The sequence below is a fragment of the Stenella coeruleoalba genome, assembly GCF_951394435.1.
Source record: "Stenella coeruleoalba genome assembly, chromosome: 11".
Taxonomy (NCBI): Eukaryota; Metazoa; Chordata; class Mammalia; order Artiodactyla; family Delphinidae; genus Stenella; species Stenella coeruleoalba.
In genome coordinates, this window is record NC_137157.1 from 3,708,837 (window position 1) to 3,735,286 (window position 26,450).

At 52.3% G+C, this 26,450-nt stretch overlaps 1 protein-coding gene across 3 annotated transcripts; it reads right to left on the bottom strand.

Moving 5' to 3' along the window:
• Nucleotides 1-1,647: 1,647 nt before the first annotated feature.
• On the bottom strand, nucleotides 1,648-26,366 carry GTSE1 (G2 and S-phase expressed 1). Of its 3 annotated transcripts, XM_079938054.1 has the most exons (11): nucleotides 25,819-26,366; nucleotides 19,397-19,454; nucleotides 18,677-19,295; nucleotides 15,596-15,766; nucleotides 14,681-14,804; nucleotides 12,718-13,092; nucleotides 6,983-7,055; nucleotides 4,877-5,107; nucleotides 3,254-3,458; nucleotides 2,598-2,807; nucleotides 1,648-2,129 (listed from the first exon to the last, which is right to left on the bottom strand). In XM_079938054.1, exons 1-11 carry the CDS (start codon nucleotides 25,838-25,840, stop codon nucleotides 2,046-2,048), a joined length of 2,172 nt encoding a protein of 723 aa, XP_079794180.1. In that variant the 5' UTR covers nucleotides 25,841-26,366; the 3' UTR covers nucleotides 1,648-2,045. The 3 variants fall into 3 exon arrangements, 2 of the variants coding, with proteins under 2 accessions (XP_079794180.1, XP_079794179.1); XR_013830621.1 differs by having other exon boundaries at nucleotides 1,998-2,129; nucleotides 2,598-3,458; XM_079938053.1 differs by lacking the exon at nucleotides 1,648-2,129 and having other exon boundaries at nucleotides 2,543-3,458.
• Between the last annotated feature and the right edge of the window lie 84 nt (nucleotides 26,367-26,450).

Sequence of the window (26,450 nt, forward strand, 5' to 3'; positions counted from 1 at the left end):
TGGCAGAGCTGTGAAACGTGAAGGCATTTGCACCGGGAAATTAATGAAGTGTGGTGAAAATCTCCTGAAGTTGGACCTCTAAACCCAGGAGGGTGGCCCTCTGGTGGCCATTGACACTGCTGTACAGAAGTGGCCGGCCCCTCCCTGGGCTCTGGAAGCACCTTGGTCTCCCTTCCAGTGGTGGACTTAGGGGCCAGGAGCCAGAGAGGAAAAGAGCTTTGTCAGACCCGAGCAGCCAGACAGAAACCCAGACAGGAAGGGAAGGGGGTGACACACGGGGTGGCAGGTACCGCTTTATCCAGCGCGTGCTCTGGGGGGCCTCCTCCCATCTGTTTGAAGAGACTTCAGGTCAGGTTACGTCTGTCCTGCCTGGGGACACTTGTAGATTGGACAAGGCACCACGGCCCCCAGGAGAGCTTGGCTGTTCCCGAGGAGCCTGGCGGGGGGGGGGGGGGGGGGGCACGGAATGAGAAGAGCCAGGGAGCAGGCGGGGCCAAAGGCCCAGCTCGACCCCAGCTGTGGGTGGGATGGCCGGAGCCCATTTGGTCCCTCTCTCCCACCCACCGTCACGCCCCCAGAAGACTGATGCGTGAGCTTCGCACCCACCGTGACCCCCGGCAGAAATGCAGCCTGTGCACTGGAGATTCTCCATAAATGTGTGTTGAATGAATTCCAGATTTTGGGTTTTCCCCTGTGAAATGGGGGGCCGGGTCAGACAGCTGAGGACCCCTGCGGTGGATTCTAGAATTCCACACTGCCCACCGGAGTGGAGACAAGAGGGAAGGAGTGGACGGCCGTGACTCCTCTGGGCTCTCCAGCTGGCCAGGGAGTGTTCCCAGGGCGAGGGCCCTGTTCCAAGAGTCTAACCGCTAGTTTACCAGGGACAACTCCAGTTATGAACTCTGACTTCCAAGCATTCCCGCCTTTCCCTGTGACGCCCTCTCTACAGGTGTGGCAGTGCCACCCACGGTGCACTCTTTTCTACTCTTGATACCACGGAGTCGCCGTTCCAAATGATGATTTGCCTTCACGACATTCGCCAGAGAAAGTGCAAGCACAGCCCTCTGGAGAGAGCTCCCTGGCTTCGTGCTGGGAACCCTGGAGGGAGCCCCCAAAGCAGGTCCAATCAGCAGCTTCTCTACTGTGTGCTGCGAAGCCACTGAATTAAGACTGTGAGAAATGATCTATACGGTTAGTGGCTTTCAGGCCAGCTCGTTTGCAACAAATGTAAGTTAGAACAGCTCCAGGCAGGGAGTAAGCCTTCCAGTGACCCTGCCGCCCTCCTGCTGCGCGCACCCGAGGGGACCGTCCCTTGTACACCTCCTGTCACCTTGGTATCAGATAAGCCCCTCCTCTCCCACGCTTCCCTCTCCATCCCGCACCCCACCTCCCTAGAGCAGCCTCCCCTTAAGGTGTGGTCTCTGGCCCATCTCATCGGAATCACCTGGGTGCCCAGTGAAAGTGCAGATTACCAGGCCTGCCCCAGACCTGAGGGTTGGGGCCTGGGGTCTGCATTTAACCAATTTTTCTTCACACTAAATTTTGAAAATCTCTTTTGTAGAAAGCAAGTTTGGGTAGTATAAACTGTGCGCACTGATTAGTACTAACAACCGCCATGCATGTTTGGAAGTCAGGATAATCTTACACATCAGGACAGGCTTTACTACATTTCATTTATTTTACAATTTAACTTAATCTAGACGGTTTAACTTTTCATACAAACTTAATTTTAAAAATAGTCACTTGCTATTTTACATACAAAAGGTTCAAAACAAATTCTTCACCTGGAGCGACTGTGGCTCTGCTCCCAGCGTGTGAGCGGGGCCGTGAGGACGGGGGCCATCGGGCGGTAGTGACCTCAGGTGGCCAAACACCCCCCAACCCCACGGCCCCGCTCCAGGCACGGCAGCTTTACTCAGGGTTCTGTTTTGTGTTTCAAGTTTTCCAATACAATTCCTCGTAAAATTTATTTCTGAGGGTGGAAAACCACTTTAGGACTGACTGTTCTTGTCACTTTGAGTGAAACGCAAAGGATTTCATTCCGCTCAGAACTTGAGAAGTGGCGACTCCACGTTTTCCTTGTCAGCCTCGGGGCTCAGCAGGATCAGAGGGGAAGCCAAGTCTATGAGCTGCAGGAGGGAAGCCACAGAGGTGAACGCAGCGTCCATGCCACCCCTTCCCGGCCCGCAGACCCCGAAGGACTGGTCCCCTGAAGACCAGGCTGCCTGCAGCCAGCTCCCCGCGGCTCGGCACCCAGCTGCTCAGTGAACCTGGCTCAGGCCCAGTGGAAAGGCACCTTGGCCATCGTGTGTAAGCAGCTGGAGGGAGAAGACACCAAGTTCCTCAGCCGTTTCTGCTTGCGCGGCGCACGTGAAGCACCCGGGGGCCCTGGCCCTGGGAGGGCTCCCGGGTGGCTTCCTGCTCGCGACTTGGCAAACTGTGCGCTCACACCGCTAACGGTGAGGCGAGCCAAGCCACGTCGCCCTCAGGAGCCCCAGTGGCCACTCTCCAGGGTCACCGGGACGTGCCTGGGGGAAGAGGAGACCCAACTGAGACCACCCAAGGCCGAAGCCAGCGAGGCCCCTGCCGCACCTCACCTGTCCCACCTCGTGGCAGGGCTTGGCCACAGCCCTCCTGTCGGCATCTGGGGTGTTTGTCAGGAGGTCGACCAGGGGCCCGCTTCCAGACCCCAAAGCCACGCTCGCCTCCGGCGTCTTGCAGAAGTCGATGAGCGGGAGGTCACCCAGGGGTGTGGCTGCAGCCCGCAGGGTGACGCTAAGCTGATCCAGTTTGACATCCACGAGAGCCTAGGCAAGAAACAAGGCTGAAAGGCGATCCTAGCATCTTCTGTCAACCATCTTGGGAAGACAAGTGGGCTCTGCTTAGGTCCCACGTGACTGACAGTTTGGAAACCCAAGGAAGGAGGGCTGGGCTGGGCCCTGGTGGGGGGAGGGGCTGCGGTGGGCACCGACGGCCCTCCAGCCCGTCCGCTCCCTCCTGCCAGGGGCCAACGCTGGAGCTCCCGCTCACCCACTCCCTGCTGCCCCGCTTCCCGTCTCCCACCCTTTGAAACCTGGCCATCTCCACGGTCGGAAACGGGAGACGCAGCTTTGGTCTCCTCCAGAGGTGGGAGGTCCTGACCCGTTCCCTTCGGTGCAGCTGGCACCAGAGGAGCCGGGGTCACAGGTGACATTCCGCGGTCACCCGGGGGGAGCCCAGGACAGCACAAGTCAACGCTGTCTGCTTCTCTCACCTCACTGGGTGTTGTAGCTTCAGGTGGCTGTGCTTCGTCCAGTGCTACTTCCGTGGTGATACTTTTTGAAAACATGAAATCACTCTTTTCTGGAGAAAAGTTAAGCGCCTGTGGCACAGCAGACGCAGGAGGAAAGCTCCCATCCGGGGACCAGCCTGAGGGCCCGGTGGCGGCCCTGCTGTCACCCTCTCTCACTGGCGCAGTTCTGCGGGAGGGAAAGAGGGCATCTCATCAGGACACTTCCGGGCGACGCTCGTTTGTTTGGCGGTGGCTCGGGGAGACTGTTTTTGGAGAAGCGTCGTCCCGTGAGGAGCAGCCAGCTCTGGTTCCTGCTCCTGCAGGACGACTGCACGGTCTCCGAGGTCCCTCTCAGCGCCAGCTACCAGTCTGGATCCCACGTGCCTATGTAATGCCTTTTTCCATAAGGTATTAAAGAGGAGGAACAAGCGAGGACCACGTGCGGGCATCCCGCCTCTGTCCACGCGCTGCGGCCACGTCCACCCTCCCGCCCGGGATGCCACCTCCTTGGAAGGCCTGGGCCCGCGGACAGGGCTGAATGCCCTGGTTACACACTCTGCAGCGGGGCCGTCCCCATCCACCTGTCACCCTGCAGATATGCTGCCCTGGTGTCTGTATTTCCTGTTAGACGGTGCAGGGAGACCCGGCCGGGCCGCCACTTCCCGCTGCATCTCCAGGCCCAGGACAGAGTCTGCCGCCTGGTGGGCCTCAGACACCCGATGACTCGGAACCGAATTACAGGAGGAAAGCAGCAGTTTCCGTAAATTAATACAGCGTCTTTTCTTTTTAATATTTTAAAGGCTTCATGATAATTTGAAAGAATTTTTCCCTCTGCTGACGCCTGCAAACCTACGACGCATATGAACAGAGCACTGTGACTGGCCACACGATGGGCCTGTGTCTTACTGTCTGGCGTCCCTTCTCCCCCACGTGACACACAGCCCAGCACTTTCTTTTTCTAGTCTTCTGTGTCCTCACAGAACTAAACAGACATGTACACGCCCGACACCCACTGCTGGCAGATCTGCGCACTAGCGCCCCCAGCCTTTCCCAATGCTCTCCCACAGGAGAGAATCGAGGCCTGATGCCGCACTGTGCCCGTTCAGTCTCCTGCACAGACGAAGCAGGACCAGGGCCAGCGAGCGGGAGACAGGGCAGAGGCGGGTGGGCAGCATCTTTTCCCAGGAAGCCTGAGTGTGGCCACCCTGACTGAAACCCTCGAGGGCAAGGCTGGGGGCTCTCCCTGGAACCCGGCCACAAGGACGGCTCCTGAGTGCGCAGCTCTGCCCCAGGGCTCCTCCCTGTGGGAGACTCTGGTCTCCCCCAAGGGTGTAACGAGGTCCAGGCATCCTCCCCGCCTGCTCAGGCCTCCGGCCTGGACCCGGGATGTGACGTCAGGAGAGAAACACAACCAAGGAGCAGGTGGCCGGCCTTCCCCGCAGAGACCCACCAACGGGAGGGCGTGCGGTGCGGCCAGGCTCCCCCACGGCTGCCGAGAAGCGGTGATGAACCAGTCTGGCTGCTTCCCGACCGTGATTTCCCAGCACGTGAGCGCTTGAGGTCTTATGAATCTGACACAGACTCAGTGCAGCCTTTAACTCTCACCTCACTGCAGACTTTTTCTGGGGCTCAGAAGAAAGTCGCCGAGCAGACACACGCAGGGGAGAAGCCAGAGCCCTGGGCACAGTTTTAGGGGTCGCCAGGGGCAGGCTGGAGAGTCGACGGCTGGCAGGCGTGGGCAGGGCTGACCTGCGCCCCCTGCTCACAGGGGTCCTCACGCTGTTTTCAAGGCTCTGCGATGCTGAGGACCATCTAGCAGGACTGCTGTGAGCAACCCTAGAAACATGGAAGTCTTAAGCAGAACAAAAAATCTAACAATTCAGCCATGCGCTAATGCAGTAGAAAGTCCGTGGTTTCAATGTAGAAGATTCAAGCCAGCGAAGCCCATTACAGCCCTGTCCTCGGAGCAGGGGGTGCGGCCACCGACCCCCGGGAGCCCTGGCATGGGCTTCGGTTCCTCAGTGGGCCCATCTGAGGTTCTGATCCAGTGTGGCTGCACATCATGGGTGGTACCATGAAATGCTCCCCATGGGAGCTCATAGGGGTCTCAAAGTCACCTCTTGCTGGCGCTAAGTATTTCCACAAGGAAGTCCAGACCCAGGGCGGGCCCGGCCGGGCACGCGAGCTGACAAGCACTCTCCCTGTGTGCACTTGCTCCTGGGTCTAAGGCCCCTGAATCAGGTGTGAACACAGGTGAGTGACTCGGGGCACCGGATGCCTGTTTCCCACGCATCTCTCCTTCCCACCCTGGCGATACCTGCAGCTTCACCTGCCAGCGCATCCTGCCTCACTGTCAGTTTGTTTGGTTGTTGATAAAGGAGACAGGCCGAATAAAGTAAACGGTTATCTTATTAAATAAAATAAAGTCAAGGGCCTCCCGCCCACGTGGAGCCCATGGGAGGCCAGATGGCACACGTATCGTCCACCAAGGACAGTCCGCATGCTCAAGGAGAGTCTAAACGCAGACTAACATCCCCTGAGAGAGTCACCGCAGGAGCGGGAGCAGGAGGAGCTGTAAGCAAGCTGCCGCGCCCTGCAGACTTCCGGGACCTGCCCCACGCCCGTCACTGCTGAGCACTGGCAGCTCCACCACGAACTCCAGTGAAAATAAAGACAGATTTAACCAAATGTAAGCTTCACAGTAGCCCTGGCAGGTAGGAACCGTGTCCCTGTTGTACAGGCGAGAAGACCGAGGCACAGAGAGGTGAATCGAGGCCGCCAGTGGCCATCAGGTCTGGGTCTTGCTCTGAGCCGCTGTACGAGGCGGGAAGGCGGCTCAGCATGGCTGATACTGTAAGGGAAGCGTCTGGCCCAAGCCCAGGAAGTGCCCCCCCCAAGTTCACATACAAGGAAATGAAGGCCCGGAGCTGCACAGAGTGGCAGACGGCCCAGGCTGGGCTGGGGCAGACCCGGGGTTAGGGCCCTGCTCCGGCGCTTGTCCTGCCCGCCGCACCCCAGCAAGGTCCAAAGCAGCGCTCCCACCCTGGCCACATGCTGGTGCCGGGACCCCAGCCTTGGGAACAGTGCTCCTGTGGGTCAGTGACCTCACTTTTGCCCCACCCCCAGCTGACGGGCCCAGGACTGAGCTGCACTGGGCTAGGGTCCCTCCACTGTGACAGCACTCAGAGCTGGGCTGGGGCCCGGTCACCAGAGGGCCAGACATGTGGGGGAGCAGCCCACCCACCTCAGCAGGTGGCAGTAAAGGTGGCAGCAGGAAAGCAGTCAGGGGAGGGGCTGCCCTTCGTGTGAATGACTCCCAGGCAGGCACACGTGCGCACGCGTGTTTTCTTATTGTTTGCGGCACTGCTGTGCTGTGCTTGGTTCCATCCCCGCTGGACAGATGGGGAAACGCGGTCAGAACGGTAACCTGCACTAGATCTAGACCACACAGTGGCAGCACTGGGACTCAAACCGGAGTCTGAGTGGCTGAGCCAGGCCAGTGGTCTTCAAATGGGGTGCACACGAGTCACCTGGGAGACCCTGCAGGCCCAGGGCTCCACCCCAGACCACTGATTGGAACCTCTGCGGGGGGCTGGGCGGTCTGGATGGAGAACTGCAGGTTCAGCCTGAGGACTGGCACTCATTGTAAAGCAATTATACTCCAATAAAGAAGTTAAAAAAAAAAAAAGAGGAAGCAGACCGACTCAGTACCTCCCCACCGACGTGCAGGACTGCGGCCTCTGCGCCCGACAGGACTTTGGTGTCGCACCGTCCAGGGGTTCACCTGAGACGAGAAGGGAAGTGACGGTCAGTCAGATGTGGGGCAGGTGACGCATCTGCCTTCACCAAACAGGCGGTCCTCCTCTAAGTGTCCCGTGTTCCCAAGATGCAGCGAAGACGGCACGTAAAGTAGACGAAGGCCAGACAAGCCGGAGGGAAAACCTTCCGGCCCTGGCGTGTGGGAAGGGACATGTCCTCCCTCCCCGGGGACCCACCAGGCAGGGCTGTGGTGCCCAACCAGCGGGTGCAGAGGAGGAAGAGTCCTGGTCTCCCCGTGAGCCCCGCCTGCAGAAGCGGCGCCAACACGGGGGGGTCCAGGCGGGCCCCACAGAGCCCGCCACCGCCTCGGCTCTCGGGAACCAGGAGGGCACGAGGTCATCTTAAGACGTGATGTTATTTATGTGCCGTCTGGCGGTTGATGAGCATTTCTGCGTGTGTGATCTCATCTGGTCACAAGGCAACGACCAGCGGGCTCAGAGGACTGAGCCCTGGGCTGCCATCCACGGGGACCAAGTCCCAGACTCACCCGGGGGCCCCCAAAGCCGCAGGTGCCAGGCCCCCTGGCAGCACCCTGCTGTGTTTTGGAAGCCAAGGGCAGAGGCCGACCCCAGCCCCAAAGGGGAAGGTGGCCCGGGTTTCCAAGGAGGCAGGAGAGGCCCAGGCCCTGCTCCTACGGGTACCTCCCCCCCGGCCTCCCATCTCAAACCAACCTGCACCTGCCCCCTCGCCCCGTCCTCCCTCTCTGCCCCCGATCCACGTCTCTGTGCCTCTTCACGGCAAATCTTCTCAAAAGAGCTGCCCGTATGTGCTTATCCTCATCTTCCACCTCCTGTTCTTTTCAAACGTTGATCAGATCAAAGTGACCCACACACCAAAAAAAAAACCGAAGAGATTCAAAATGGCAGGCTCCAGCCACACCTACCCTATTTCCACCTTGCTTGTTTCCTGAGGTGTTTACCTTCCATCTCTAAATTACATATCCTGCTACTTCCTCGTTTTTCAAAACCTTGAGATGTCATGATATGATCCCAGCTCCCTCACAGTCTCACGGCCCCGATCCATGCGGCCGCCTGCCCTCCAGGGTTTCCGTTTTGACAACTGAGTCTAACGGAGTACACAGCCCATCTTCTCGCAGTGCCCATCCATCCCGTACCTCAAGTTCGTAAGAACTGCCTCCAGGGACTTCCCCGGTGGCCCAGAGGGTAAGACTCCGCACTCCCAATGCAGGGGACCCGGGTTCGATCCCTGGTTGGGGGACTAGATCCTGCACGCATGGCACAACTAAGAAGTCCACACGGCACACCGAAGATCCCACGTGCCACAACTAAGACCCGGCGCAGCCAAAACAAATAAATATTTTTTAGAAAAGGAAAAAAAAACCAAACAGAACTGCCTCCATCTCTTGCTGGTTTCTTGTTTGGGGGCCTGTGATGGAATGTCCTGCAAACTCTGTCTTTGGGAGCGTTTCCACGTGGCTGCCTCTTGGGCTCCAAGCCCACACGTTTCCTGGAGGTCTCTCTCCCAGACCGGGCTGCGCCCCTCACTCTCACCGCCTCCTGTGTTGGGTTCCCCCTTTTCAGGCCCCATAACTTCTTCTTTCCTGTTTCCTCCCTCATCCTAGTGGAAGACTCTTCAGGAGCTTCCAGAGAGTGCACAGGAGGGCAACTATTTTTGTGGAATTTTAGATTATTAAAGTGCCCTTATTATACCCCAGTCAACCAAGGCTTAGTCCAGGGCCCGAGTCCGAAGGGCCTGGAAATTACTTCCTCCCGGAGCTGCAGGTGCTCTTCCCTCCAAGTAGCTTCTGATCCACAGAGACACCTGCCGGTCCCCCCGGGTCTCCGTCCCTCGTGTGGTTCCTGGAAGCAGTCACGGTAAATGACACTCAGAACCAAGAGTGTTTTCAGAGAGTTGTACCCTAAAGGCTCTGCTGCAGGCTCTGTTCACACCGTCCCCATGGCTCCTCTGTGATGACAGCCAGGGTCACGCGGCAGCCAGAGTGAGCGGCCACTGCACGGGCAGAGCTGCACGTGCTCGACAGCAGGGTCGCGCCCACAGCCTTGCGGGCAGACTTCGTGGAACCACTCGGCCCAGGACGAACGATGAAAGGTGTGCCCGCTATGGACCTGACGTTGCGAAGCAACAGGAACAGCCTTGCGCAGCGAGCGTGCAGATGTCAGAAGGGCCGAGGGCTGAGGGCCCCGCCTGGGCAGCGGAGGGCAGGAGTCCTGTGGCTCCACACGGCTGACAGCCGGGCGGTGGGGGACCAGTCGGCAGCCAGGCAGCGGCAGCACCTCGGCCAGAGGCGTGTCGGGCTGCGGGCGTTTGGGAAGAGGAAGCAAACGCTGCTGACGCAGTCCACGGGCCCTGCGCCAGGGGCTGCCCCGAAGGCCCCGTCTGTCAGGGCGTCCGTGTCTGCAAACACACCAGGCTCTCCGCGGCGGAAAGCTAAACTTCACCTGCAGCTGAGGCTGCTCCTCTGAGGTCCAAGCTCACACCCGGCCCATGGAGCCCGCGGGCACTGCAGACTCCACAGGTCCACACTGGACAGCCAGTCTCCACCCCGAGCTGCTCTCCCTCCGGCCCTCCATCACCACGGTGCTCCTGCCAAAGCCTCGGGGTCACTCTGAGTCCCCAAGGCCACACTGCCTCCTGGTCTCCCAGAGCGTCCCCAGGTCGGAGCCCTTCTCACCTTTGCTGCCACCACCTCCGCGATCTCTTGTCTGGACCCCAGCCAGGCATGGGCATGGTCCTCCCTGCTCCCACTCTGGCCACAGGGCCTGTCTCTCCCTCTGCTGAGGGATCTGTCAAAGGTCATGTTCCTCCCTGCTCAGACCCTCGCAGGCACCCGCTCTCGCACGGGTATGCCGACGGCCACATCCACGCATGGCCCAGGCGAGCTTGCCTCTGACTGCCTCTCCGTCTCCGTCTCTTCTTACCCTTCTCCTCGCTCACTAACGGGGCTGAGGTTGCTGGTTTTGATCAGTATCTGCTCCCCTCTTCTTAGAAAGACATTTTAGCTGAGTGTAGGAAAGACCCCATACCTTAGCATCGCCTGCAGGTAAGTATGGTCACGTGACTAAGTCCTGAGCAATGACTTCCACAGAAGGAAGTGGCATGTGCAACCTCCAGTAAGTATCCTTGGTAAGTAAGGCTTTGTTCTTCACCTATTTCACCTTTCCTGCTGGTAGGTGTGAGGGCTGGAGCTGGTGCAGCCATACTAGATGATGAGGAAGAGAAGCTAACCATGGCAAAACAAGATGGAAGAGGCCCGGACCCCTAACACAACGAGAGCCATAGCAGCTCTGGAAAATTTACGTAGACTTTCAAGTGAGAGGGAACTAAACATCTATCTTGATGAAAACCAATGCTATTCTGGGCTTGTAGCAGAACCTAACCCTAACTTAACTACACATCCCTACCACTCCAGCCTTCGTTCTGTTTTCAGAACTCGTCCAGCATCTTTCTGCCTCAGGACCTTTGCACTTGCCGTTTCCCGCCTGGACCGTTCTCCCTCTGGCTCTTCTAATGGCTGCCTTCTCCTCATGGTTCAGATCTCAGCTCAGTGTCACCTCTTGAGGGAGCCTGCACTGGCCATCTAAGCTTAAAGCACCGCTCTATCTAAATTCTCCCCCATCCTCTTTTATTCACTTATGATCTGAAAGTATACTTATTTGACATTTCTTATCTTTTACTCTTAATATGTACGTTCCACGAGTAGGATATCTGTCTTACCATTACATCCCTTATACCTAAAAGAGTGTCCAGCACTGGACAACACTCCAAAGAACGGCTCATTCTTACATAAGCAGTAACTCAAGTGAGGTTGTCACGTGTTAAAGGCCACCTGTACTGGACAGTGAAGCTGACAACTTCAAAACATTCAAGCCACTAGAAGGCATGTGTTTGAGAGAGGAGGCCAGAGGTGTGCTCCCCCTTCATCAGCTCCATGCAACTCCTTGCATTATACACATATATCAGATTAATTCACCTTGACCAAATGCCCCGCCTACTACTTGCCAGACACCATGCAGGGCTTTCTGCCTGGTAGCGCTGCCAGGATGCCGGGGCAGGTGGGGAGAGCCCAAGGAGGCTGGAACTGGAGGGGCAGAGTACTACAGAGGAGGGAGCTACAGAGAGAGAAGGAGCTCTAGAAACCTGAGAGGGACCCCGAGTCCTCACTGCATAGAGAGCAGCAGCACGCACATGGGGCAGGACTCCCAAAGAGACAAGAACCACCACTAGGAACACTGCCAGCATCACGCAGGGCTGCGAAACACACCAACTGGCCAGAGTGGACACCTCGTGGACACAGCACACTCAGGAGAGGCTCAGAAAGGCCACACGTTAGTTGCAGGGCTAAACCATCCCAAGAGTAAAGGCCAAGACCTGCCCCATCAAAGCTCTAAAAGAAGCCCCGAAAGGATCAAGTTCTCCTGAAATTTAACTGCCTGCCAAAGTAAAATTCAACTTCTTAAGGAAAGACAACAAAGTCCGGACATACAAAAATATAAGATTTATGATGTCTAGCAGACAATAAAAAGTTATTGGGACGAATTGGGAGACTGGGATTGACATATATATACTATTGATACTATGTATAAGATAGACAACTAATGAGAACCTACTGTATAGCACAGGGAACTCTACTCAGTGCTCTGAGGTGACCTAAATGAGAAGGAAATCCAAAAAAAAGAGAGGGGATATGTGTATACGTATAGCTGATTGACTTTGCTATACAGTACAAACTAATACAATATTGTAAAGCAACTATACTCCAATTAAAAAAAAATCTTTTTAAAGGTAAATCTATAAACATTAAAAAAAATTATTAAGCATGTGAAGAAGCAGGAAAATGTGACCATAACCAGGAAAAAATTAGTCGATAAAAACACACCCAAAATGATGGGGAAGATGGAATTAGAAGAAACAGACTTTAGAACAACCATTATAAATATGTTCAAGAATTCAAAGGAAAACATAAAGACCATGAGGACAAAAATGGGGAAACTATAATGTCAGAAATGAAAATTTAACTGGACGGGCTCAAGGGCAGATTAGACACACTGCAGAAAAAGCTGTGTACACATGGGGACGAGACGGTAGAAACTATCAGAACTGAACCACAAGACAAGAGGCTGGGGTGGTGCGGGGAAAACAAAGCTTCGGTGACCTAAACGACAACATACAGAAGCCTACAACACAGGTAACTAGAGTGCCAGGAAATGAGGGGAAGCAAGAAAAAATACTTGGAGGAATAACGGACACATTTTTTTCAGATTTGATTAAAAATATGAACTCACAGATCAAAGTAGCTCAAGAACCCCCAAGCAGGACAAACACAAAGAAAACCATTGAAAACACCTAATAATCGACACGCTGGAAATAACAGGAGAAAATCTTAAGAGCAGCCATGCGACAATGATGTGTTACATAGAGGGCAGGAATATAATATAAGGTAAGAAGTTCACTGAATTATCCAACACAAAGAAAATTAGAAGACATATATAAAGTGCTTTAAGTAAAACGAAAGCAAAGAAACCACCATCACCAAAACCAACAATTTTTTAAATTTTAAATATAATTCGTTCAATATTTTTAAAACACATTAAAAAATAAATAAAAATAAAAAAATAAAAACACATTAAAGTTCATCTATTACTTACCAGTAGAACACTCGGGAATTTTAAACTGATTTGTAGCGGTGGGCATAACCTTCGCCTTGGAATTCAGACAGGAATCGCGCCTTCTTGTACTCCCGGTCTTATTCATCTGAGAAGATTGTGACAAACTGAGATGAGAGTTCAGCCCGGGGCCTCCCTGTCCTGGACTCTGGGGTTGGGTGAGAGCTGCTCTGGTGGGTGCCCTGGGCTGCTCCGCTGTCGACTCAGCAACTCCGGGCCTCTGGCTCTGCCTGCAGGACATGCCTGCAGGGCCCGGCTGCAGACACAGCCGTGGCAGGACAAGTCCCGTTCTGCCCGACTGGCTGGTGTTGGACTGGGAACTGTCCGCAGGAATGCTTGGACGTTCCCTTGGCTTCGCTGGAAGAGGAGACACAAAATCTAGTTATCACTCGAGCCAATGTTACTTTTAAATTATGAAGTTATTTCTCTCTCTCTGACACACACACACACACAAGATACGCTAATCTACCTTAGAATATTTTCAAATGAGGAAAATTACTTATTTCTATCATGGTGATTTCCATATTAAAAAAATATGACATATGAACAATATTCTGTATGTCCATCAGGCAACATCCTCAAACACGGGACAACCCAGATGGCTCGTGGCTTAGCTGAATGTAGTCTCAGGCGCCAATTCTGGACACAATTACCAAGATGCATATAAGGATACGTAAGTTCAAGCTCTCCTATCTTCATTGATCATGTCGACAGCAGAAAACTACCCTAGCTGAACAGGTGAAAATGGATGGTCTAGACACATGCCCCACCTGGCCAGCCAGGGAGGTGGGGAGGAAACATGAAGAGAAGACAGTCCTCACTGGTCGGTTCCTTTAAATTACAAGGAAGTTAGGTCATATCAATTATGAGCATTACTTAAATCAGCATAGTAGATAAACTAGGGTGAAAATACTCAGCTGCCAGTATACGCAACACAGAGCTCAATCTGGTAAAAGGTTCTTAAGAGAAATTTAAGAGAAGGACTGAAGCCACAGCTCATGTTACACCGTGTTAACAGTTTCACAATGCTCTCCCCATCACACTGTGGAATCTGACCCTGGTGATTCTGCTACGCACAGCATAGAAATATACACTCACCAGAAGCCTCCCCTCAATCCGTCTCAACCTTTCCCAGAGGCAGGACCAGAAATCGTAAACAAAAACGGTGCTGATGCCCAGAACCATTACAGCAAAACAGACCTCACAGCACCTAATGTAATGGAACTTTTTTTCACTGGACACATGCCACATGCGAGACACAGGAATGAGACTTTACGTGGTTCTTCTAAGGCCCACAAGGACACCGCCAGGGAGGTGTCATCCCCTCAGTTTGTAAAGATACAGGAACAACTTAAGTTCTCTTAACCACCAACTAACAGGATTCCAAATCAGATGAGTCTCATCCAGGAGTTTAGACTTCTCACATTTTGTATACAAAATGCACACCATGCTGCCTAGCCTATGGTCAGAGTCTACACAGCCAATATAATCTGAAGAGAGTTTCATCCTAAAGAGCAGGAAGTCGATGCCTGTCCCCGTAGCCTCCTAGGGTTTCTCCCCTACCGCTAGATGGCACCCTTGGCTTGCAAAGATTAAAAAGGAGCTTGAATTTAAACAGGTTTGGGAGTACAGATTTAAATACACACACCGGAGTTACAGGGGTCCTGTGCCCTAGACTACCTGGAACAGCCCTACTTTAAAGAAATCTGTGTCTAATCACATGACTGCGGCCGGCCTCAGCGTCCTTCCAGGTCCGCTGGCACCAGGAGAGCGTGCCCACTTTGTGACTGCTTATCCTACCCTGAACCAGGACTGCCCATCAGAGGAGGACAGGGACCCCAACAGTCTCCCCTGCCCCAGACCACAGCAAGCCTTCCAGAACCTTCTGCTAAGTGGTTCTGTGACAAGTCTGGCAGGAATGGACAGCGCTCAGGGCCGGCCTTACCTTTGCCAGCCGCTGGAGAAGCACACACGCTGGCACTCACTCCCGAGACGGACCCTGAGGAGGACTTTCTTGCAAGACTGCCAGCACATCCAGGTGGCTTTAACATGGTTTTCTTCAGCCCAAACTAAAACAAAGACTTCATTACTACCCATGGCTTATTACTGCAAAAGTGGGGTTTTTAAATGGCTTTTAATAGTTTACAAATTGTCCTGAATTTAAGGAAGAAAAAGGTCAAGCAGTACTTCCCACGGAGTGGCCAACAGAGCCCTGCATGAGGAACACCTGGCAGCCTGCTTACGGCAGATCTGGGGCCTGGACCCTGGCCTATGGAGTCAACAGCTGCAAGGCCCAGCACTGGGCAGCCTTAACGAGTACCACCAGTGACGTGGCACTTTTCACAAGCACACACAGCTCAACGCTGGAAAATAAACAGCAAAGATGTGGACGGTAGTCCCCATGCCTGTGAGGGGCTGCAGTTTTCAGAGCACCGACGTTCCATCTCCTCAGTGCACGGACGCAGTGAGGGAGACCCTGTGCTCAGAGAGGCTGACGTTCCTCAGTCCATTCGGCTCCCCGGGGGCAGAGGCCGGCCCCTCACGCATGCCAGGCCTGTGTGCCCTGCATTTCGCCAAGCTGCCTCTCCTGTCTTCAACCGGGTCTTATTTTCAACCTCCCTAACCTTGATTTTAATCAAGACGCATCCCACGTGGGGGACTTCCCTGGCGGTCCAGAGGTTAAGACTCTGCGCTCCCACTGCAGGGGGCCTGGGTTCAATCCCTGGTCGGGGAACTAAGATCCCACATGCCGCATGGCGCGGCCTGAAAAAAAAAAAAAAGACACGTCCCCTGTATACAAAGCGTCCCCTTACTCCCTTCGACCACAGGCCAAAGCCCCCCTCGGCACTGGCCAACCCACCTTGTTTGGAACAGGGAGCGACCGCTTGCCTTGGACCGCGTGGTTTCCACCAGCTGGCAAGCTAGCGATGTCCCGGGCGGCACATGGCTTGTCAGGGGGCACGCTGCTGTGGGAATCCTTTTCATTTAGGATTTTCATCCTGGAAGGACCAGCTGGTTTCTCTTTCATGGGCTGAAAAATTGTAAATTGAAACGTGAGAACTACTTAGTCTTTCACAATGTACAGATACACGAAGGCTTCAGTTAGAGCAACTGCAGCCACCATCCATCTCCCAACACATGGTCCTCAATTCATCACCTGGATGGGGCTTCCCTGGTGGCGCGGTGGTTAAGAATCCACCTGCTAACGCAGGGGACACGGGTTCAAGCCCTGGTCCGGGAAGATCCCACATGCCGTGGAGCAACTAAGTCCATGTGCCACAACTACTGAGCCTGCGCTCTAGAGCCCGCGAGCCACAACTACTGAGCCCTCGTGCCACAACGACTGAAGCCCGCGTGCCCAGAGCCCGTGCTCCGCAACAAGAGAAGCCACTGCAGTGAGAAGCCCACGCACTGCAACCAAGAGTAGCCCCTGCTCGCTGCAACTAGAGAAGACCCGCGCGCAGCAACGATGACCCAACGCAGCCAAAAAAATAATAATACAATAATAAATGAAATTCATCACCTGGATGGAAAGGAATATGGCGGTTCACTTCCTCCGCCAAATTACCAGACAGAATGGTGATGGAGCTGGCTTCCTCACTGAACACAGGGCGAAATAATACCAAGACAGACCATTAACAGGAGGAGCTCTTCTAGAGCGCCTTCTCAGTCAGGATTCATATTTAAGGGTGATAATGAGGAAACTGGTTCCAGTTACATAAAGTTTAAAATGCTGTACAGAACGGAATCATTCATTAAATGGTCATGCCCTCCACCAGAGGGGCTGCTTAACTGCAATAAATCTTCATCTAGGACTGAGCAGAGTCCAACAGAGAACAAATTCCTGACATTCAGGTACAAGGGCATTCATGGAACAAATCCACGCTTACATAAGTAACCCCTCACACGAAGACTTCATAAGAAGCAAAAGCAGCTCATAAAGCAGGAACTTTCTCTTTCCTTTACACCATTTTTAAAATTGAGACACACTTCCCGTAACATAAAATTCACCATTTTAAAGTGTGCACTTCTGTGGTTTTTATACTCTGTGCTGTGCAGCCACTTACAATGTAACTTTAGGTCATTTTTGTTGCTCCTAAAGGAAACTCGTGACCATTAGCGGTCACTGCGCATTCCTCCAACCTCCCAGCCCAGACAACCACAGATACACTGTCTCCAGAACATGACCTGCCTATTACGGTCACTTCCTGTACATGAGATCATACGACATGGGACCTTCTGCGTCTGGCTTCTTTCACTGACCTAGTTCCCCAGGGTCATCTGTATGTAGCATGTGTAAGTCCTCCATTTCTTCATGGCTAAAAATATTCCACGTACAGAGAGACCACATTTCCCTTATCCGTTCATCAGCTGATGGGCATCTGGGTTGGTACTGATTTTGGGTTATTATGAATGCTGCTGCTATGAACATTGCTACACAGGTTTTTGCGTGGACATACGTTTTCAATTTTCTTGAGAATATGCCAAAGTGTGGAAATTGCTGGGTCATGTGATAACTCTATGTTTAACTTTTCCAGGAACTGCCAAGCCAAACTGTTTCCACAGTGGCCGCACCACTGCACAGTCCCATGAGCGACGTACATCCTCACCAACACTTGTTGTTTTTTCTCCTAACTACGGCCATCCTAGCAGCTGCCTTGCAAAGACACTTCTAAATAGTACAACCCAGTGGTCCAGCTGTGTCTAGAGGCGATCCTCACTGGGGTGACCTGTGTCAGTGAGTCACTCTGGATGTGAATGACTCTCCCCACAGAAACAATGTGGGGAGTGATGGGGGTGCCCAAGTGAGCTCAAACGCTGCCTAGGGGTCCAACTAACACCTCACTGACCAAAAACTCAGCTCTCTGGCAATAGAGCACTACTTAGGACCAGGAAAATAAAAGGACCCAGAAGAAGCAAAATTATACCCCAACTCCCTGTCCTTCCTGAGTCCACGTGTTACACACAGAACCACGTTGCTTTCATTCTAGAAACATCATTTCAGAAATTTACATCCAAATGATTTCCAGGAAGAGGAGTTTGCATGATTAAAGGAGCAGTCTCAGCCCTGGGGAAGCAATGGTCGCACGCCTCGTTGGTGCAGGGCTCTGCATGCCAGACCCACTTTCAGCTTGGTTCAATGCTGGGTTCTGATAGTAGGGAGTCGTGTGGTTCCGGAAATGTGCTCGTAGAGGGAAGCGATTTTCTAGGCCCTTGCTGGGTGTTCTGCATCGACCTAAACCTGCTAACAACTCCACAAAGCATCATTCCTCTCTCACTGGCTCAGAGAGCTAAAGCCTGTTGCCGAGGGCAGCGGAGCGGGGAAAGGGCGCAGGGCAGGCTCCAAGCTGCTCCTCCCGGAAGCAAACCCAGGAGGCGGCTGTAATCTGACACCCACCCTCTGCTGCCCCAGAGCCCTCCCACAAGAGCCGCTCGGACCCCCGCTTCCCAGAGATGGCTGGCCGCACCCCACTGCCCCCTCCCAAGGCAGTGCATCCACTCGTGCCTGGGAGGGAACAATCTAAACTCAGTCATGGTTAAGGAGGGAGACCAATGGCCATTCCCAGAGGGGGGATTTTTGGAAGAAGTTGCTTGTTAACGCACATAAAATCCCTAACGGGTGGAATGCCCAGTGCTGTAACAAAACAGAAGGCAAGATCTCAAACAGAATTGAGGAGGAGGTGTTTTTAAGTCACCACAGCAGCGAGGCAGCCCCGCCCACGGGCCCCAAGCCCCGCCCACGCGCCCCAAGCCCCGCTCCCCGCGCCACTGGCACTGCTGCTCCTGGACTTCCCACGCCTGCGCTTCGGAGCCTCAGAGCAGCTGCGTTCCCAGGTTCCTCCCCACAACAGTTTCTGTTCTAGGGCACAAGCCAAGCGGGCTCAGAAGCATGGCAGCGGCTGGCTCCCCAGATAAATGTGCTGCTGGGGGTCGTGGCTACCTTCTCCAGGGCTGAGGGAATGCTTTTTCCTCTAATAGACGAGGCTCGCGGCAGCAGCAATTTGCTGGTGACCTTTTTCTGAGTGCCAGCCTGGTCCGGAGGGTGAGCAGCGCCTGGCTCCACTGGCAAAGAGGAGCACGAGGCGTGCGGTGGCCCCGGCGTCTGGGGGCGGCTCGCCTGCGCAGGAGCAGCCGGCAGGGCCGCACCCGAGGGGGGCTGGGAGCCCCAGAGCGGCGGTCCCCTCGAGGGGCTGTCCGGCAGGTGGTACGTCTCCCTCTTCAGTGACTTGGGGCTTTTCTTCGCTTCATTTTCCCTCTCAAAGAGGTGTATTTTTAGTTTTGATTCCTGTATGAATCCTTCCACTGCCTGGCTCCCGGGGCCTTTGGGCGTGGCAGCTGGGGCCGCCTTGGCTTTGCTGTTGCTTTGTATCTGCAAGGCCAGTAAGTGAGCTTCTTTATAAACTTCCACAAACTTTTCCCCAGTCAGAGGACTCCAAGATGCTGGCAGAGGAGGCTCTTCCGGAATCTGATGATTTAATTCTAAGCCGGCAGCAATACATCTTTCTTTATGGCCAACAGGTCCAAGGAAGACTTCATCATCTTCATCATCTTCATTGGCACTATTTTATCAGAAAAGGATTATTAATAACACGGGCATTTAAATGAAAGATTAACTGAACGTGGTTATACAAAGGCCAGGGAAGAAAACTCATTTGTTTACCTTGAAGAAGACAATGAGAGATCAAAGTCAAACTTTTCATCAGCCAAAAGAAGAGTATCTGGGGAGGAGAAAGTCAGTTGTTACTTTAGGGATGGGCTGCTAACGAGAAAACATCACCATAGTCTCTACAGCTGTCAAAACTAGTTTGAAATCTCACTTCCAAAAGTGTGACATCATTATTTTAATAGCCACATTTTCTTAAGGGGCGTTAGATTATCTTATTTTTTCCATTTCCTTTTAAAAGCAGCATCAGCCATTCTGTGTTTGCTGAGCTGCCTCCAAAGCCTAAGTCCTTATTTTTCAGCCCTTATTTTAAAGATATAATCGAAAATGCATTCGCCGAGTCACTGGAATAGCTTTGCAAGACTAGGTAAGTCGTTTTCTGGTATAGAACAGTTTCAGAAGACCAGCTGCCTCAGCTCCCCTAGAATTAAATTCCCCATTTACGGAGTGCACCTAGTCCTCTTTCAGAAGCAAATTCAGCATTACTCAAGCGCACGGCAGGGCTCCATGCATACCTGTCGACTGTCGCCTCTCCTTGGAGCTCATCCTGAGCGCCCAGATAAAACTGCTCCCCGTGCCCTGTCCACCACAGCGCCTTCCCCAGCCCTGCGTGTCCACGAGTCTCCACTGACAGACCACAGGCTCTGGGGCAGCGGGTCCCTCGGCTGGGACGGCCGCTCGCTCCTCCAGCTTCACACCCCACTCCACTCCTGTCCTCCCCTAGGGCTCCCGCAGCCCCCGGCCAGACCTCTGCCTTAGCACCCCTATCCTGTAAATGTCTCTCACCAACCAGGCTGTAAGCTCCTCCAGGACAGCAAATGCCTGCTAACTCTCCCAAACTCCCCAATGTCCAGCTAAGGGCCCGGACTCAGCAAACATTTATCAAAATGCAATAAACTGCTATTTCAATACTATAAACTTCAGATACCACTTTCACAAATCTTACTTTATTTGATCCTAATAAACAATGCACCATGCTTATCAAAACCATAAAATTTTTAAATATACTGATAGCCTAATTAGGTCCTACTTAGTCAATTCAATTAATCCTAACTACCTAATCAAGGAAAAGCTAGAAAGCACAATTGCACAGAAGAAATAAAGAGAAATAAAGAGATTAAAAGATTCATAAGCTAGTTTGCTCAACTCTGTGCACATAAACCTAAGAACTTGGCTGACAGAGATAATGTTCTAGGAAATAGAATATTTTTTGTATTTAAATGATTAAAATCGATTTATTTACAAACCTGACTCCAAAAGAAAGAAAAAAAAATCTTAATAGTTCAATTATCACAAAATAACTGGAGAAACTTATTGAAGAGCCATTCTTCCCAAAAAAGCACAAGTCCTAGACAGTTTCGCAGGATGATTCTATCAAACCTTTCAAGAATACGTCATTCCAAAACCATTTATACTGCTCCAAAGGACAGGAAAAGAGAAGCCTTCCAGACTGCATCTATGAAGCAAGCACAACCAAAAACCTACCAAGTTTGCTCTAGAAAGAAAACTAAGGACTTGGCTTGCATCAACATAAAAACCCTAAATAGGCATATTTGCAAACAGAACCCAGCAACACATTAAGAGTCGATGATGATGCCTCTATCATGACCAAGTAAAGTTCAGCCAGGATCTCAGGACTGCAGGACAGTTTAGTTTCACACAGTCTAGTAGCATGATCACATTACTAGACCTAAGGGGGAAGCCAGGGTCACCTCCACATACACTGACAAGGCACATGACAAAACGCAACGTACCTTGTTGACTTTAAAAGAACTACAAAGAAAGTAACAGACATATTTTATCATATAAGGAAGTACCCATTTCAACCCAAAAGCCAAAATTAGATTTAATGGGATACCATCAGAAGCATTCCTCCTAAAGCCAGGAGCAAATACATATTATCAGTTAGGATAGATTAACTTATGCTGAAGTAACAAACAATCGCCAAATCTCAAGTGGCTTATAGCAGCAAAGCTGTATTTCTCACTCAAACTGTCTGCCAGGGCCCCATGCCATGTCCCCCTCACTCCAGAACCCAGGCTGACGGAGCCTCCACCATCGGAAGCGCTGCTGGTCTTCATGGCAGAAGAAAGGGAAATGGCAAATTCCACCTTGGGTCTAAAAGACCTACAAGTGACACATAACATTCCCCTTTCACTGGACATCTGAGGCAAATCCAACTTGAAGTGGGCAGGGAAGTACAATTCTACCATGTATCCAAGAGGAAAAAAAAAAAAGCAGAAATACTGATGAACAGCACTACTGACTACCATCTACACATAAATTAACCAGCAAGCCCACATCGGGCTTAATGGAAAACTAAAGAAGAAGTTTCTTTAACGCTGGCAGCGTGGCAAGGCCATCTACGGTCACAATTCTTCATTATTGTGGATGCATTAACCAACACGATTAGACAAAGGAAAGAATTTGGAGGTTAAAATTACCACAATGCCCAGATGCTATGATTACAGACACAAGAAAATCAACTAAAAACGATTATAAATTGTAAACGGATAAAAGCACATGGCTGACTAAATTATTACACAACAATCAACAGCTTTCAGGACATCCCTGGTGGTCCAGTGTTTAAGACTCCGCACTCCCAATGCAGGCGGCACGGGTTTGATCCCTGGTCGGGGAGCTAAGATCCCACATGCTGCACGGCACAGCCACAAAAAACAAACAAACAAACAACACCTTTCACATCTAAAAAGAACGGAAGATACAGTGGAAGAAAAGACCTCATTTACTGTAGCACCAAGGAAATGCAAAACACCTAAGAACAAACCTAACAAGAAATATGCAACATGGATATAAAAAAAAGCTTAGTATATCATAAAGGTAACATATCAAATAAAAGGGGAAAGCGGATTATTCAATTAATGGTATTGAGATAAACTTGATAACCTTTTTTGGGGGGGAAATATATGTATCTGAAGTTTGATCCATACCTCATACCATACCAGAACAAATTCCAAATAAGTCAAAGACTTAACTGAAAAAATGAAACCCTAAGGGAACAAGAAACCATGGGGAAATCACTTTATAACCTGGTGTGCAGAGGTCTAACTATGATACCAAACTGGAAGCCATAAAACAAAAAGTTGACAGTCCAATATATTAATAATTTAACATCTCTGCATGGCAGAAATCACCATGAGCAAAGTTAAAAGAAACAAGCAGGGAAAAGAACACATGCAGCTCACGTCACAAAGGGCCAACTGGTGAACAGTGCTGCAAGCTGTAAGGAAACAACTAAGGCAGAACGGAAGAACAGACAAAGGATATGAACAGAGGAAATTTACGGGAGATAAAATGACATGTTCTTAAATATATGACCAGAAGTCCGGCCGCACTCAAAAATAAGAGTAATGAAAAATCCTGAGATTCCGGAGATTCCACTTTTCATTTATAAGACTGTTAAAAATCAAAAAGTTTGATCTGTAAGTTACTACAGCTCTACAGAGGGTAACCTGGCAGTATCTACTAAGTAAGAAATGCACATACACTTTGACCCAGAAGTCTACCGCTGTCAAGTATCCCCTATTATTATTATTATTTTTGGCTGCGCTGCACGGCTTGTGAGATCTTAGTTCCCCGACCAGGGATTGAACCCGGGCCCTCAGCAGTGAAAGCGCCAGAGTCCTAACTACTGGACCGCCAGGGAATTCCCCCCATGTTATTTATTGCAGCAGCATTTGTTACAGCAAGACACCAGACACAAACTAAATGTTCCCGGATAGCAGATAGGAGTACAGCACAGCCCCACAGCGGAATGGAACACTACTTAGGCTCAAAAAAAAAAAAAGTAACACTTCATATATTGATATACAAAGATCATCAGGATATATTAGGTGCAAAAACCAAGATGCAGAACAGAGCTCTATCTGCTATAGAACAGGGGGACTCAATGACACATACTGCCTTGGCCTTGCACAAGTTAGGTCTGGACCACCCAGGAGACCAATGACATCAGTGGCCTTTGGAGGTGGTAACTGGGCAGCTGAGGGATAAAAAGGAGATGGAGACGTACATTTCACGTTTTACGTGTCTGAACCTAGGAAGTCATTTTTACAGGTCACTGCTACAGACTTCCATCTGTCTGCTGTGGAGAAAGGAATCCCGGACCGGGAGTCAGGGGAAAAGCCTTCTACACCAGGCTCCGCGACTGGCTCCGAGGGACCTGGGCTGGCTGCCTTGTCCATTCTGCAAACTCGGGCCATGTGCTCCCCTGGGAGTGCACTGTCCAGTGGGCACACTAAGTGAAAGGCAGTGTGGTGAGGGGCCAATGTGGAGGTGGGGACACCTCTGAGGAAGTGGCCAGTGGCAGGAGGAGGTGGAAACATAGGTAGGATCAGAGCCCGGACAGCGTCCAAGCCATGACAGGCTTTTACTTTATCCAAAGTGGGACAGGAGCTATTGAAGGGTTTTAAGCAGAAGAGAGATATGCTCTAACTTTTATGTTTAAAAGGTTACCCTGGGGGCTGTGTACAGTGTATCAGAAAAGAAGCAGGTAGTATCTACTGAAATTACAGTGCACACACTGGAAATTACAGTGCACACTCTGCAAAATATACAAGTAGGTAGGGACTTCCCTGGTGGCACAGTAGTTAAGACTCCATGCTCCCAGTGCAGGGGGCCCTGGTTTGATCCCTGGTCAGGGAACTAGATCCCACATGCCGCAACTAAGAGTTCACATGCTGCAACTAAGGAGCCCATGTGCCACAACCAAGAAGCTGGTGAGCTGCAACTAAGGAGGCTGTCTGCCGCAACTAAGACCCAGCACAACCAAATAAATAAATAAATATTAAAGAATAAAATAAAATACTTATGAATAAATATTAAAAAAATAAAAAAGTAGGTGGAGGTGAGTTAACATGGCTGAGACCAAGGTGGTGGCATGTGGGTGGAACTGGAAAGAGGTAGATGGATCCAAGCTCTATGGTGGAAATGACAATAACTGATGATTGAACGAATGTGGCAGCTTCACAACTTTCACAGCTGGGTGAATGGAGAGGCAATTTACTTCCATTGGAAAGACAAAGAGCCTGCTAAGAACGGGGTGGGAGCCAGGTACCTGCTGAGTTAAGAGGTGGGAGACATTTACGTGAAGACGCCAAGTACAAGGGCAGGGGAACACACAAGGCCAGAGCTCAGAGGAGAGGCTGCGCTCAAGACAAAATGTGGGCACCACCAGAAAGGAGAATGGATTTAAAGCCGTGGGACTGTCTGAGGACCTGTGCGGGGAAGTACAAAGAGACCCCAGACCAGGTCCCGGAGAGAGGAAGAGAAGTCTGCAAAGAGATGGAAGTACACCAGCCAGGGAGGCAGGAGGAAAACCAAGATGCCTCAGAAGCCAAGCAAGGAAAGTTTCCGGAAAGAGAAAAGGTCCAAGGTTACTGAGAGGACAGAAAAATGAGAGCAGATTTGGCAACACGGATGTCCTCAGCGACGGATAAAGGCAGCTTGAGTGGAGTGTCGGGGCACAGGGGGTTGGCAGAGGTTGAAGGATGTGAAAAAAATAGTGAAGATTCTTGAAGTCTGGCTCTGAATGAGGCACACGGCAGTGGAGAGGGAGCGGAGGATATGGGACAAGTCAGATAATGGGACCTATCTGCACGTCGATGATGAACGTGAGTTAATGGACAGGCAAAAAAGTAAGGATGCGAAGGGAGGGTGACAGAGGGCTGAAGGCCTCAGGAAGCAGCAACGGGGGATTCAGCGGGCACGTGGAAGGGCCTCAGAAGGGGGGATAGGAGAGGAAGGGGGAGAAGACTGCAGCGGCAAATACTGTTCTAGATCCGATGAAGCAGCGCCGATGACTGGCATCCTCTAGGATGGTTTCTGCAGAATGGAGCAGTTAAGGATACAGGGAGACCCAGTCTACTCGCATGGGTGTTGCGAAGAACAAAGGATAAAGGACGTCAGCACGCTTTAGCAGAAGAGGGCGTGGCCCTTAACTCATTCTGTGAGTCTGCTGTCACCTCCACACTCAAACCTGACAGGAACAGAACAAGACAGCAAAGTTACAGACCAGGCTCACTCACTAACGTGGTGGCCAAGAGCCTGAACAAGTCTCGGCCAACAGAAACCAGCAACAAGCAAAAAAAAAAAGGCAACCTCAAATCCAATTCCACAGATGTCCGAGTGCCTATCAAGTGTCAGGCACTGAGGACATTGCAGTAAACACAACCGACAAGAATCTCTGCTGTGACAGAAGTTAAACCCGGGGGGTAAAGGGAACGTAGAACAGCGGAAAATAAAGAAGCTAGAGGGATGCAAACTCCTTGAAGACAGGGACCAGGAGTTCAACGGGTGCAGAGCACGGGATGAGCCGTGAATAAATAAAGGAGTTCTCGCAGGACCTGCATCTTCCCTGAGCTCCCCGAACCAACAGCGCTGTAGTCACAGGGACGTACCATCCTTCTTGGGAACCTCCATCTCCGCTTCTCGGGCCAGGCTGGCTGAAGGCACGTCGCTGCCGTCCCCTCCTTGCGCGGCGAGGGCTGTCAGAAGTCACTGCTGGGACCAGAGGCAAGAAGGTGAGCGGGTGTCAGAGCCCAGGCCCCGGGTTCCTCCAGCCCCAGGGAAGCCCCGCAGCGTGGGCCGCTGCAGCTCGGACTAGGCAGAGGGGGCTGGCGGCCGCGGCGGGTCAGGGAGGGACGGGGAGGCCGGTAGAGGCCACCTGAGCCGCAGCCCGAGGCCCTCCGCGACGCACACCCCGGGCTCGCACGCCTCCGTGCCGGGAGCTCTGGGGCGGCGCCGTCCGAGAGAGGCCTGAACGCCCCGGACCCAGACCCGGACAACCGAACTCCTGGGCTGGACTGCTGAGGGCTTTGGTTTGCCCCCAGGGCGACCCCGTCCTCCCGCACCGCGCAACGGGACCCCGCGGCCCCCCGGCCGAGCCCCTGCCGCGCCCGAGTCCCCCGGGATCCCCGGCCCGAGCCGCCCGCCACGCCTGAGCACCCCGATGGTGCCCCTCACCCAGAGCTGCCGCGACGCTCCGGCCGACGCGCCTCCGTCCCGGGTTTAAACGCGCCGCGGCGGACGC

Coding starts and splice junctions, on each gene's coding strand:
- GTSE1 (XM_079938053.1), bottom strand. CDS start 25,840: ATGGAGGTTCCCAAGAAGGATG. Junction 15,767..18,676: donor TTCCCTCAGCCCTGGAGAAG/GTAGCCACGACC, acceptor ACAATTTTTCAG/CCCATGAAAGAGAAACCAGC. Junction 13,093..14,680: donor TTCTCCAGCGGCTGGCAAAG/GTAAGGCCGGCC, acceptor CTCCTCTTCCAG/CGAAGCCAAGGGAACGTCCA.